This window comes from Echinops telfairi, unplaced genomic scaffold, assembly GCF_000313985.2.
Source record: "Echinops telfairi isolate 266 unplaced genomic scaffold, ASM31398v2 ScPeMD7_2573;HRSCAF=3158, whole genome shotgun sequence".
Lineage (NCBI taxonomy): Eukaryota > Metazoa > Chordata > Mammalia > Afrosoricida > Tenrecidae > Echinops > Echinops telfairi.
The window spans coordinates 983223-997292 of NW_022106471.1; the positions used below are offsets into that span (position 1 = coordinate 983223).

Genomic DNA, 14070 nt, shown 5'->3' on the forward strand with positions numbered 1-14070 from the left:
CTTGTCCTATAGGGTTGCTATTAGTTAGCATTGACTCGATGGTAGCAAGTTTGGGTTTGGGTTTCCATATATTAGTAATTATGTTTCTCTCTTTTAAGTTGTCATTTGTGAATTTACCACCAATTTTTTAGGAGGCTTATTGGAGAATTTTTATTATTTTTAAATCATTTTATTGGGAGCTCTGACGGATATCATCACATTCCATAGTTCAACCACATCAAGCAGTATTGTACGATTGCTAATTAGGGAGCTCTGGTAAGGGCTGGACAAAGTCTGCAGTTCAAACTCATGAGCCACACCTTGGGAGGGAACTGAGGCTGTCTGCTCCTGTGAAGACTTCCAAAGCCTTGGAGACCCTGGATTGTGTGGCTGCGAGGTAGACTCGACTCGATAGCAGGGGGCTTGGTTTGATTTGAGTTTCATTGAAGGGTTTACAGTTTACATAAAGTATTGGCTGCAGAGTGCTTCCACATTGGGCTGCTAACCTCAAGGTCAGCAGTTTGAAGCCACCAGCCACTCCAAAGGAGAAAGATGAGACTTTTTAGCCCCATAAACGCACAGGGGCAGTTCCACCCTGTCCTGTAGGGTCTTTCGCTATTAGTCAGCATCGATCCGAGGGCAGCAAGTGAGTGACTGAGTGATGGAGGCTGAGCCACTAGGGTCATGCCATTAGGTATACATCAGTAGGTCTGCAGGTCAGGTGCCTACATGGGCACCCACTCCAGCTATACTGCCACTTGGTCAGATATTTGAGAAAGGGCCCTAGACCAGCGTCTTTACTTGATCTAATCATGTTTTAATTGTTGGCACACTGGCTAAGCACTTGGCTTCCAGTGGAAGGTTGGTGGTTTGGACCCACCAAGAGGCACCAGACTACTTTCATAAAGAGTAAACTCTTCAAACCAAACTCACTGCCATGCTGGCTCATAGAGACCCTATAGCACGGGGTCTCTATGCCCATGTGTGGTGTAGTGGTTACTCTTTGGGCTGCGCTCTGCAAGGTCAGCCATTCAAAACCACCAGCCAACTTCATGGGATTTTGAAAGACTGAGCTTTCTACTCCTGTAAAAACCTTCAGTCTGGGAATCCCCCCAGGGGCAGTTCCATACAGATTATAGCCCAGAAACCCCAGGAGCACAGTAGGACTCTAACACGCGGATGGCCGTGGATCCTAATGAAGTAAGGCAAGGGATAATGATGCTCTAGCCGGTCCTATAGAGCTCACAATGAGCGGCAGCCTAAGTGGCTGCCGGTGTCTCTGAAGCTCTGGGAATAGCTTCAGAAGGAAATGCTTGCCTCAATTGTACCCCCACCTTCCTCCTTTCTCCACAGGGTTCCTGGAGTGGGTCGCAAACGCACCAAGAAAATGAGCGAAGAGACCGCCCCGGACGCTGCTTCCCCGCCGCCCCCGCAGGGGCAGCAGTACTTGGAGCGCTTCTCTGAGGAGGACCCTGAGTACCTGCGCCTGCGGAACCGCGCCGCTGACCTGCGGCAGGACTTCAACCTGATGGAGCAGAAGAAGCGCGTCACCATGATCTTGCAGAGCCCTGTGAGTGGGTCTGACGAAGGTGGAAGAGGGTGGGGGTCAGGGGAGGGCGCAGAGATGATGGGGGGCGGCACCTGAGGGGGAGCGTGCAGCGGCTCATCTAGGTAAACCTAAAAGATGGCATGGCTTTCCTGCTTGCTCAGGGTTGGTAGCAGTTGAAGCAAGCGGATGGAGACAGTCCGGCCACGTGGCTTCGGATTGTTCCTACTCTGTGGGGGGGATTGGGGAGAGTCAGTTTGCGGCCAGTTTGGCTTTAGGGGGCTGAGGAGGGGGCTCTGAGAGACAGAAGATGCACCTCAGTTTCCTGTGCTGCTCCTTCTGAGCCTCAGTTTCCATTCTTCCCTACCCATTCAAATCCTTCACAATGAACTAACACATGCATGTGTCCAGAGTCTGGCCGCCCCCTGCGAGTGTAAGGCTCGGGACTCCCTTTACTAGACCCCATAAAGTGGGACTTCTCTGCTGGGACACATAAGGGTGGAGAGGGCCCGGAAGCCCCAGGAGATCGGGAGAGTGGAGGACTCAGCAGGGCACAGGGGCCGGGATCCTCCTCTGCCCCTCTGGACATACAGTAAATCAATAGCCCCTGTCATGGGTACAAGGAACCCTGGTGGCATAGTGGTCACGTGTTGGGCTGCTAACCTCAAGGTCAGCTCTTTGAAACCCACAGCTGCTCCTCTGTAGAAAGACCAGGCTTTCTTCTCCCGTAGAGAGTGACAGTCTCGGCAACCCACAGGGGCAGCGCTAGCCTGCCCTCTGGGGTTGCTAGGAGTTGGCATCGACTGGATGGCAGCGAGTTTGGGCTTTGGTTTGGTGTGGGTCCAGAGCTCATCCTAGAACATGGCTCAGTGTGGGTCTAACAGACCACCAAGTAGCACGGTGTGTGGAAATAAGGCTTCCTGAGAAGAGGAAGATTGGGGGTTCTGTGGAGGGAAGTGGGATCCTCAGGAAACAGTGCGTGGCCCTCTAGGTGGGAAACCCCAGGTGAGACTGCATACACAGGTGCCTGCTGGGTGGAATCAGGTGGGGGGGGGCATCTATCTCTGGCTTGGCTGGTATTAGGTTATCAAGAGGCAGAGCATGCGATAGGGACCCCGACTTAGACCACACAGTGAATGCCCAATTCTCAAGTAAGGAACCTTGAGGTGGGTGGGTCTGGAGTTTGGGGTGACCTTGCACTCATGACCCTGAAGGAATAGGTTGTTGTTGTTAGTTGCCATGGGGTTGAACCCCCTCCCGATGACCCCAGGTGTGCAGAGTGGAACTGCTCCTCAGGTTTGTGAGGTGAAGAGTCCTGGCAAACTCCCAGAGTGCAACAGGAGGGATGGCAGGTGTGGGAGAAGTGACAGAGTCACCCCCAGCCCATTTCTGAGGCCTGGATGGAGTAGATTTCACAGTCAGGCAGGAGATGGGGTTGGGAGGAGGCCTGCTTCTCCCCATCCTTTCATAGGGTCACCAACACTTAGAAAGCTCTCTGTGGTGCAGTGAACTTTGCCAGCAACTCCATGGGAGAAAGAGGAGGCTCAGTTCCCCTAAAGATTTACAGTGCTGCTCAGTCTTACTGAATCAGCGCCCATGGCAGTGAGTTTGGCTTGGTTTTGGTGTCCCAATGCCACCTGGTAGACAGCAGTGCATGATTTGTGGCCCCGAAGACACACACACACACACACACACACACACACACACACACACACACGTCCACTGCTTATGTTCAGTAGCCTCTGACTCGTGGCGACCCTGTGGGTCAGAGAGAACCTCCCCTGTGGGTTTCCAAGACTGTGATCTTCACTCTGCTGCAGAGCAACTGACAGGTTCAAACCACCAGCCTTTGGGTGGGCAGCTGAGTGCTTCACCGCTGTGCCACCAGGGCTCCTTATTTGTGGCGTGATCAACTCCTGCCCTTTTGTTAAACAAATGAGGGGACCAGGGCCCAGAGGAGCCATCCCCCAAAGCCAAACCCATCAGGTCAATTCCAGGACCAGGTACAGGGTTTCTGAGGCTGTAAGTCTTTCCTGAAGCAGGTAGCTTTCGAGGTCTCCTGAGGAGCAGCTGGTGGGTTTGAACTTCTAGCCTTGTGGTTAAGCAACCCAACACTTACCAGCCAGTGCCACAGACATGGCTAACGTAGAGGGAAGGAGACATGTTTTTTAATACTGTTAGTTCTGCTTTTAAACGGTCTCTTTGTTTCTGAAGTGAAGGCCTGCCACTTCTGGTGTGAGGGTCCTTGGGGTCGGGGCTACTGTCCCCAGGTCATGGGGACACACGACCCATTCTCAGCATCTCCTTGTTTGGGGAGGTCCCAGTGCACTTGGCCAGTGTCCCAGGAGACATGGCACTTGGAAGACCCTGTGGGCGCCCCAGAGAGGCTGTGGTGGGACCAGCCCTCGGGGCGCTGCTTTCAGTCTTTCAGGGAGGAGCTGGAAGGCCTCATCCAGGAGCAGATGAAGAAGGGGAACAACTCTTCCAACATCTGGGCCCTGCGGCAGATCGCGGACTTCATGGCCAGCACCTCCCATGCAGTCTTCCCAACATCTTCCATGAGTACGTGGGCGGCTGGGGAGCTGCCAGGAGCAGAGGTGGAGGGCCGGGTGGGGTGGAGAGGAAGGAGCTGTCAGAGCTGCCTGGTTGCCAGGCTACAGAGCGGTGCAGTTGCATTAGCAGGCCTTGGGGAACCCAGCACCAGTCAGAGAGGTATCTGCCTCTACTGCTGCTGCAAATTAAAGACCCACGGGAGGCTTATCCCTGATGTCAGGAATGGGAGGGGCAGGTGACTTAAGGGAGAACCAGCTTCTAGTTCCGTGGCTCTGGGAGGGTGGGGGCAGCCTGAATTTGAACCCAATAAGTAGACCAAGGAGTAGGTTTGCAAGTCGAGGTCTCTGTCCCTACTCCCTGCTTGAAGGCCCAGGGGATGAGGGTGAGGACCCCGTCACTTGTTATTCTAGCTCTGGGGAAAGAACCGAGGCCAACCCTCATGTCCTGGTGGCATCCAGCCTGCCCCAGGCTGCTCTCCCCCCTTCCCTGGGGCTGATGTTTTGGCATGACAGAAGACCCTCACAGCTGGTTTCCATGCCCCACTGGACAGTGAGGGAGCCAGGGTTACTATGCATGACCCCATCTTCCTAGACTAGGAAGCTCTCCCCACATACTTTGAAAAAATATCAGATTATAAAAAGACGTAGACATAAAACATGTAAGATATAGAAAATATCAGATTGATATCAGGTTATGGTAGAAAATTAGGGGAACCATGGAGAAAAGGGAAGGAAAATCACTAAACTGTAAGGATCAGATAACAGGGAGGAAACAGCCCTTTGGTCCCTAGCAGTGTCTCTTCTCAGCCAGCAGGCCTGTCTCTTAGAGACATGAGAGAGGGGCTGGTCCTTAGCCTCCCAGCCACGTGGTCCTTTGGCCTCTCCCTTGTTCCATGGGCCAGAAAGCCTGCGTCTCTGAGACCACGTAGCCTCCTGGTCATGGTGTTGCCCTCTGCACTGCTGCTCGTGGCCCTGGTGCCGTGGTCTCTGAGCCTCTTTAGACAAGGATCTCGTACGTGCTCTGCTCGTGGCTCCGCTGTCATGATGGTCAAGGGCCTCTCCAGTTGTGCTTCTGAGATGGCTCTCTCATGCCCAGAGAGATGACAAAACTGACCAGCTCCCGAGGTAGAGCCCTCTGCACTTGATCTGCATGCTGTTTACTAAATCTGTGGATGGAAGAGCCCTACCAAGCAACTTCACTTCGCCACCCTAGCAGAGTGTCCCAGACTATCTGCAGGAGTGAATTTCAGATCTTTTCATTAAAAAGGGTGTCTTTCATTTAGTTACGTAGTCTTTAATGCCCACGGGAAAAGTTTAATTATTATCTTTATAGTATTCACACTCCTTTTTTTTTCATGTGTTTCAAGTGAACTCAGAAGTTGCTATGAGTTGGCAACAACTCGCCGGCAGCCAGTTTGTTTGTTATTAAAGACTCCAAGCCCATTTCAGTTTTACTTTCTCTCCCTCTCTCTCATGGGACTCTCTTCACTGTAGTTTTTTGTTTTTGGTTTTGTTTTTCATTTAAAGACTCATATGCTATATAGTTACACAGCCCACCTCAGCACATGAAATCAGTAATAATATCTTGTTAACCACTCCCCATAAAGGTGGTTCTGTTTCTCCCCCCAGTCCCGCCCCATTCTTCCTCCCTCCCTCCGGAATTTCCCATTTTATTCCTCTCCCTGTTCCTGCCCCCATCCCTTGCCTCCTCGTAGTCTTTAAAGTCTAATCTCTTGGTTCACACTGATTTCTTAGTATGTTTCTCTTATATAGTTCATGTAACTTTATTATTTTAAATGAATCCTCTTTTGGTTATTTTCTTTTTAGTTATAGCTGGCATTTAGGGAAAATAATGTATATGGATAGAGTTAAGCTATGCCTTTGTTGAGCTCTTCTTTAACTTCTAATATCATCTCATTTAATTCTTTGGGTTTTGTGTGTAGAGAATCACATACTCTGTAAGTAATGATAATTTTGCCTTCTGTGTTCCAACATTTACCCTTTGGCTTATTTTCCCAGTGTCCTCTTTGCAGCTATCAGAACACACAGACTAGTGTTTAATAATAGATTAGAGAGTAATCATCCTTGTCTTGCTTCTGTCTTTCTTGGGGATGCTTTTTTGTCATTTGCGTTTTGAGACCATTGTTCTTCATTATGTCAGGGACATGGCTTTTTAGTCGAGTTTACCATAGGTTCTTTTCAGAAAAGGATGGTGAATTTCACAAAATACATCTAAGGCATTATTTGTCTTTATTCCCCTGAGCCTGATGGATTGAACTACGTTAATAGATTTCTGAATATTGGATTTTTTCTCATCCCTGAAGTAAATAAATCATTCCTGGCCTCACTGCAGTCTTTAAAAAACAATCCCTTTCCAGGTTTGATCTGTTAGGCATTGACGATAGAGTTCTGCATCATGTTTACGTAGGAGATTGGTCGGCGGTTCGTTTTCTGACCCTCTTTGTGCAGCAGTGGTATGAGGGCTCTGATTTCATCCTGTGATTCAGGGTGGCCTCACCCTTTGCTCTGCCCTGATGGTGTTGAAATGGGGTAGGAAATATCTGATTCTTCAAGATATATTGTCTATGAATGAAGCCAGGAGCCTCAGTGGCGCTGTTTGGTAGGTGCTGTGCTGCCAACTGAAAGGTTGGAAGTTTGAACCCACCAGCCACCCCGCCAAATCTGAGTTACAAAGAGAAGTGTGCTTGCTCCTGTAAAGATTGACAGCCTCCGAAACTCTCTATAAGGTTGCTGTGAGTTGGAATCAGTTTGATGACAGTGGGTGTTTTTGTTGTTGTTTTTTTTAAATTAGGTCTAGGACATTTTTATAGGCAGTTTGGGGGGATTTTTTCCCCTCTAACTCCAGCCAGAATTTTGATTCATTTTGTTACTTCCTGAGTAAATTCTGATCATGCATTTTCTACAAAATAATCAGTTTCATGGAAATTTTTGAAAATTGATTAAAGCCATTTAAAATACTTGTACCATTTAGAGTTTCTGCTGTGGACGCTGCAATGTCATCTCAGCACTCTGGATATTGTATATTTCTATCTGTTCTCTGTTGGCTGTTCTAGATGTGTGTCCACAGAATTTCTCACATATGCCAATTCTTAGATTCGATGATTGGCTCTACAAAGATTTCTGTTTCCTAGCTCATTTTTTTTCACCTTCATCTTTATTAATTCATAATTTTTCTTTAGTTCATTTTGGTCTTTTTCGTTTTCTGCAACTGGACAAATGTTATCTAATCAGTAGAGACCCAGGATTTCTGAATCAGGGGCTGTGGAGAGAGGAGGTAACAAGTGCCGTGAGTTCAAGCCTGAGGGGTACTTCTTTGTCAGTCACTGGGTTTTGTTTTGTGCTGTTTCCAGCGTTAGTTTAAGCTTTTCACAGACGAGCTTGGTGAATTTTACCTATTGGCATTTCATGTCAGGCTTCTCGCTGGTCTCGCTGGGCCTTGGTTCACTGAGGTCCTTGTCAACATGCCCTGGGGTGCGTGCACCACAGCAGTCTGCACAGGCCCTGATGTGGCATCCTTCGAGACCTGTTCTGCTTGCACCCATCGAATGCACGTTTGCTCATCCTTTTGGCTAATGACAAGCCTGATACGGACGTGCATCACGTGGTGGAGCAGTGAGGTTTCTTGGGATGGTGAAAGCTTCTGAAGAGCATTTTAATCCCATTAAAGTTTTCAGTGGGAAGCTGGGAACGGCAGCCTCAGGAAGCTCCTGGCCAGACATCCTTTTAAACTGGAATCCTTTCTGATTGATTCTTTTACTGGTCCCTTGACACTTAGTGCTCAGAATGCCGAGGCTTGCATCCCAGGTTCTGCCTTCCTAAGGTGAGCAGGGAGGGGCATCATGGGTAATGGAACCGAGTGGACATAGCTCCTGGACTTCTGGGTGTCCTAAAGACAAGACTGTCAAGCCCCTACCTCCCCCAGGCCCATTCCCCATTCCATCCACACCACCAAAACCTCCCTAGCAGGGAAGCAGACACGCCTTATCCCAGGCCTCAGGCATTTCAGCCAACCCGACACACTGACTTCTGGGAGATGTGACATCAGAAAAAACGATGATTTACTTGCTGGCTGACCTGGCGATTAGCCCTGTTTCTAAATCAAGGGGAAAGCTATGATTTTACACGATCCAGTTAAAATGATATGATCACAGCGGGTCCAATGAGTAGTAATGTCTTCATTAACACTCACTGATGAAATATACCTGTTCTTGGACTCTGAAACGTACTATGACTTTTTATTCAGTTTCCACTTGTAGAGTTTGTGGCAAGCTTAGAAGTCTGAACACCCTTCATTGTGTGGCCTTAAATTGACCTGTGTCAGTCTGGGTAGACTAGAGAAACAAATCCATAGACACACTCATGTGTATAAGAAAGAGATTCATATTCAAGAGCAATTGAATATTGAGAAAACATCCCAGCCCAGTCCAGGTTAAGTTCATAAGTCCGATATTAGCCCTTATGTTCTATACCAGTCTATAAATTCCTCTTCAGACTCACGCAGCCATGCAATAATGCCGAATGCAGGAAGATCACAGGCCAGTGGGTGGAAAGTTTTGTGGATCCAGTGGCGGTGGAAGCATCTCAGCACTGGTGTGGGCCTCCACATGGCTCCTCTAGTTCCAGGGCTCTAGTCCAGCTCCATGTGTCTTGTCGGCAGGAAAACCAATGGTTCTCAACTTCCTAAGGCCGTGACCCTTTAATACAGTTCCTCATGTTGTGGTGACCCTGTATGTGGGCGTGCCTGCATGTGGGTGGACCCACCTGGAGACAGATAGAGGAGCGGTGTCTCAGTACCTAAGATTATCAGAAATATGGTCTTAGGCGACTCCTGTGAAGGGGTCATTCGACCCCCAAAGGGGTTGCGACCCCCAGGTTGAGAACTGCTGAGGAAGACGAAGCAGAGAGAGGGTGTGTGTATCTGGCCCCATAGTCAGCTGTTTATATCCGTGGTGCCTCCAAATGAGATCATCGAGCTATGACCTGATTGACAGGCCAGACTCTACCCCTTCTCAAGTTGACAGAAGATTATGTAACTACCACATGACCCAAAGCAATGCCATCATTACCCTAATAAGCAGAGGACTTTATTGGACATAAATACTCATTCTGCGTTTTTTCCCTCCTCCTTATATAAGGGCTCTGTCCTGAGAACCAAAGAACCTTGACTTCCTTGCTTAGACACGTCTCTGTGTAGTTGTAGTGCCAGTGAGGATTTGGAGAGGACTTGGGCAAGGACAGGGAGGGCAGTTGGGAGCCCCTATCCCTGAGTGCTGGACTGTCCCTGCAGACTTCTCCATGATGACACCCATCAACGACCTCCACACAGCAGACTCCCTGAACCTGGCCAAGGGTGAGCGGCTCATGCGGTGCAAGATCAGCAGCGTCTACAGACTCCTGGACATCTATGGCTGGGCCCAGCTGAGCGACACCTACGTCACGGTGAGGGGCGGCCCACGGGGGACTCCGCACCCTTGGCATGGCCGGGACACTGCTGATGGCCATTGGCTGGGATGCACGAAGCCCTTCCAGGGTTTCCAACTGCTGCAGCCACTTAACCGAGAAAGCGCTGTCCAGTGGTGCCTTTCCCGGGCTCCCCATGACCGTTTTTAGGCTCCTCTCGTAGCTCCATGTCCCCGGCTCCACACACAGATGGGTTCCACGGGCTGGGGGAGAAGGGTTCTCTGGAGGAAGGCACAATTGATTCAGGGAGCGGTGTCCTTGGACCTGGACACCTCCCCTCCATGGCCCCTGAGAACCCGTGCCTTTCCTCCAGTTGCGGGTCAGCAAGGAGCAGGACCATTTCCTCATCAGCCCAAAGGGAGTTTCCTGCAGTGAAGTGACAGCATCCAGTCTGGTGAGTAGAACCCAGGGCCTCTCAGCCCACTGCTTGCTAAGGTGACATCTCCCCTACAGTGACCGACCCTCTCCCCATTAGCCAAGGCTGCCTTCCCCCTCACAGAGCACGAATTTGATAGGACAGAGAAGACACGTGACTTTCAGAACAAACCAAGTGCCCAGTGTGCCACTCAGCCAGGAGGCCAGGTGTGAGTGCAGGCAGCAGGTGAGACTGGTGAGGGCCAGCTGAGATGACCAGTGCAGGTTTATGGGCCAGGTGGCAAAGCCTGGGATTGGACTGCAGAAGCTGTGAGGGCCTTGTTGACGGAAGAATGTCTTTGTCCTAGAGACGGTGTTTTGTCTCAAAGCAATGTCTGACTTGTCCAGTTGGGGGTCGTTACAGGTAGCTTCCGGATCCCTGTCTGCTCTCCTGACCCTCTTAGGTGTGGAACACAGATTGAGGAAACTGGCTTAGATCAGGAAAGATGGTAGGTGGGAGGAAGGAAGCAGCCCACCTTTCCTAGACAGGTGAGCTGTGGTTGGCAGGTCTGCGCCTGCGGGAGGAGGAACTCGTGTTGGCTCTGCAGGCTTGAGGTGAGCTCACGTGGAGACTCAGGCTGCTGTGTGGCGCGGGGCGGGACCTCAGGGACTTCCCAGGCCTCCAGACAGGAAAGCATGCTGGTGCTTGAGAGCGCATGGCCAATCACATAGGTCCTGGCCACAGAGACCAGTACGACAGGGGCTCTGTCCTCTAGGAGTCCCTAGTTCTAGGGTTCAGGGAGACAGGTAAGGCAGTCAGTGACTAAATCTCAGTATGAAGAGAGCTTGGATAGAGACAAAGGAGGCTCGGGGCTTAGGGAAGGGCCCCCTGCCCTACCAGTGTGCTGATGTGGGTGGAGGGGTGAAGGAAGGGGCTTCTCGTGTGAACCCTGGTGCCGGAGTGTAGTCTCAGGAGCCGTCAAGAGTCAGCAGACTTAGACCAGGAGGGCAGGGGGTGGTCTGGGGGTGGGGTGAGGTTTTAGCAGGCGTATAGCTTGTGAGAGCTCTGTGCTTTGGGGAGGACAGGCACGTGGCTGAGTTGGGCTCAGGTATCCAAGCTCCCAGTGGGTGGCTGGAAGGGGACACGGGCCTGAAGGCAAAGCACACGGAATGCCTTGGCAGGACATGTGGCTCTATTCCATTGGACATGCAGAGCCACTAACGTCCATTCAGCAATGAGATACAGGTTTCACTACCAGTAGCACCCTTGACAGCTGTGTGGCAGCAAGCTGATGGCAGGTCCACTGGCTGGGAGCTTTCCCAGTGAGCCAGGGAGGAGATCTGGGTCCTACAGGACTGTCTCCACTGCAGGAGCAGAGGCAGGGCCAGACAAGCCTTTGCAAGGACCCAGTGGTCTGTGGAGTCGGGGCATGGAGTTGAGTCTGAGGAGCTTGTGGAACTTCGAAGAGGCGAAGTCCATTGCATTTGGACACCATAGCGTCAGAGGTCTGGCCTCGAGGCACAGGCTGGGGCGTCCTGGCCTGGGAGGCCCAGGAAGCCTAAGTGGACTCAGCGCTGCTGTGTGTGGCTGGAGGTGCAGCTCTTGCGCTGCACCAGGGAGTCTGGCAATGGTGGGGAAGAGGAGAGGCCAGAGAGTGGCTTATACTCCACTCACTAAGCAGTATGTCTGGCACTGAGCTGCTTTCTGACAATGTGGACCTCAGCGGTGCCCACAGACTGTGCCCACAAGAGCGAGTGTCTCTTGTTACTTGTGCAAAGTCATTGTATGGAGACTAGCTGTCCCGTGAGGCTGCCAAGATTCTTGAGGGAGGACAGGCTAGGCATTGAAGGAGCGCACCAGGAAGGCAGAAGAGACCACCCCAGGGAGGAAACTTAGAGCAGGCCACCTTTGAGGAGGGGTCAGCGCTGGACCCCCAGGGTGTGACGTGCCTAAGCTGAGTGGGCTGCTGCAGCTTCCAGGGGTCAGGCAACTCTGAGGTCATGTTCATGCTGCGAAGGTCACTGACGTTGAGATTTTGTGGAAGAGGCTTTATTGACGTCTTAATGCTTCTGTTTAAGCAAATGGTGTTCTGCTGTGTGTCCTTACCCGCCCCCTCCCTCTTTTTTGCCTCCCATCTGGACTGTCTGAGCAAGCTCCCCAACAGGGGCGTGGGGACAGCAAATGGTGGGACGGGTTCCTGTGCTACTTTCAGGCCCCTAGCACCTGAAACCAAGGACCAGCACTGGGTGGTTTTTAGGAACTGTGGTGTAGCTGGTCAGTGCCTGGGATGCCTGCAATCAGTCAGGGAGGGAGGGTGATTGCCCAGCTGGCGGGAGAGCTCACCCTGGGGAACTGGATCGGGAAGACAGTGCAGCGAGGGGCCTATGTTGGGGCTTGTGTCTGTGTTAGGGAAGTCATGGAGGTTTCTAAGAAGGGGGCTTGCCCCTGTCAGGATGCAGGGATGGTTCTCTCCTTGGGCATGTGAATCATTTTTCTCTGGCTGTGGGGGGGAGCGCAGTGGAGCGAGGCCCAGGCTAGCCAGCAAAGGGAATACAAGCCGTTGTTGGATTGCTCGGGGCTCTTGTGTTGGCCTAGGCTTAGGCTTGACTAAGCGGAGGTCTGGTATCTTGCTGTTTCACAGCCACAAAGTGACCTTTCCTGCTGACAGTGTTCTGTGAAGTCACTCGTGGAAGGAGAGAACAGCCTGGGTCAGCTGTGGGCGCCAGGCCAGCCCTCCCGCTGACCGCCCTCAGCACGGCTGTCTTCCCCCAACTCTTGACCCCACAGGCAGCCACGCACGCTCACATGGTTGCCCACACACGCACACGTGGTTGTCCATGCACACACAGGAGGGCACAGCCTACAATCACAGTACCCTTAACTCCTTGGAAAGCAAAGCAGACGGTCAAACTAGCAACTCCTTCCTGCCTGTCCTTGAAGACCTCCTTTTTGGGCAACTGGTGAATTGGGTGTTCATGAGACTTTCATGTGTGGCGGATGGTCAAGGAAACAAATGTATATCTTTTCAAAGGCTCAGCCTTTGGGAGACCAACAGCACAGGTACCAGAGTACCAGGTGGGAGCTCGCTATGAGCATGGACTCCCAGCCCCCACACCGCCGACTACTGAGCCAGCACCTGCATTTTAAAGAGACCTGCAGGTGCTGGTTGTGCACAGCATCGTCCGAGAAACTCTTCTCTAGCCTTTCCATGCTGAATAGCTAACCACACGCTGCTTATCTATGGGTTTGTTTTTCCCCATTAGATTGAGCGCACTGAGGGCCAAACAACAAAACCAAATCCCACTCACTGCCATTGAGCCCATGCTGACTCCATAGCGACCCCCTGTGGGCGGGTGGAGACTGTAATGGTTCTCAGGAGTAGAAATCCCAGGCCTTCCCCGGCAGAGCTGCTGGGGGTTTTGAACTGCCGACATGAGGATCACAGCCCAGCATGTAACCCGGGACCCTGTATTTCTTCCCAACACCAGGGGCGTCGTAGGTAGGTAGAAGGGGCACCAGACCCACCTTAAAGGGGGGGGTGTGGAGCCTGCCAGCTTGTGGACACCTGTCTGTCTCCCTCTTCCCCTGTGCAGATGAAGGTCAACATCCTGGGTGAGGTGGTGGAGAAGGGCAGCAGCTGCTTCCCGGTGGACACCACAGGCTTCTGCCTGCACTCGGCCATCTACGCAGCCCGGCCCGACATCCGGTGCATCATCCACCTGCACACCCCCGCCACGGCCGCGGTGAGTGGCCCTCCTGAGGCTCGCGCCTCCCTGCAAGTCACTCACAGAGCCCACCACCTGCTGCCCATTTCCCCGAGAAAAAGGCATAAGCCCCCCAAACTCAACTCCCTGCCATCGAGTTGATGCCAACTCACAGCGACCCTGCAGGACAGGGCAGAACTGCCCCTGTGAGGTTCCCAGACAATCACTGTTCACAGGAGTAGAGAGCCTGTCTTCTGCCTGCGGAGCCACAGGTGGTTTTGAACCGCTGACCTTGCATTGCCATTATGCCACTGGGGTGCTGCCCAAACCCAAGCTAGTAGCAGTTTGAGCATGTTATAGTTTGAGGATGATTTCTTGGCACTCAGGCCAAGGTAAAGAGAGAGAAAAAAGACCCACCGTGGGATGAGGAGGTGGGAAGCTCATTCTCTCCAT

The 14070-nt window shown here is 51.8% G+C and overlaps 1 protein-coding gene across 2 annotated transcripts in view; it reads left to right on the forward strand.

Moving 5' to 3' along the window:
- The window catches only part of ADD2 (adducin 2), a 63450-nt gene that overhangs the window by 5766 nt on the left and 43614 nt on the right, over positions 1-14070 (forward strand). For both annotated transcript variants that reach the window (XM_045294157.1, XM_045294158.1), the window contains exons 2-6: positions 1333-1549; positions 3949-4087; positions 9386-9537; positions 9872-9952; positions 13507-13656. In XM_045294157.1, the coding sequence (XP_045150092.1) occupies positions 1367-1549; positions 3949-4087; positions 9386-9537; positions 9872-9952; positions 13507-13656 (705 nt within the window). In that variant the 5' untranslated portion in view covers positions 1333-1366. The remainder of the gene's footprint in view (positions 1-1332; positions 1550-3948; positions 4088-9385; positions 9538-9871; positions 9953-13506; positions 13657-14070) is intronic.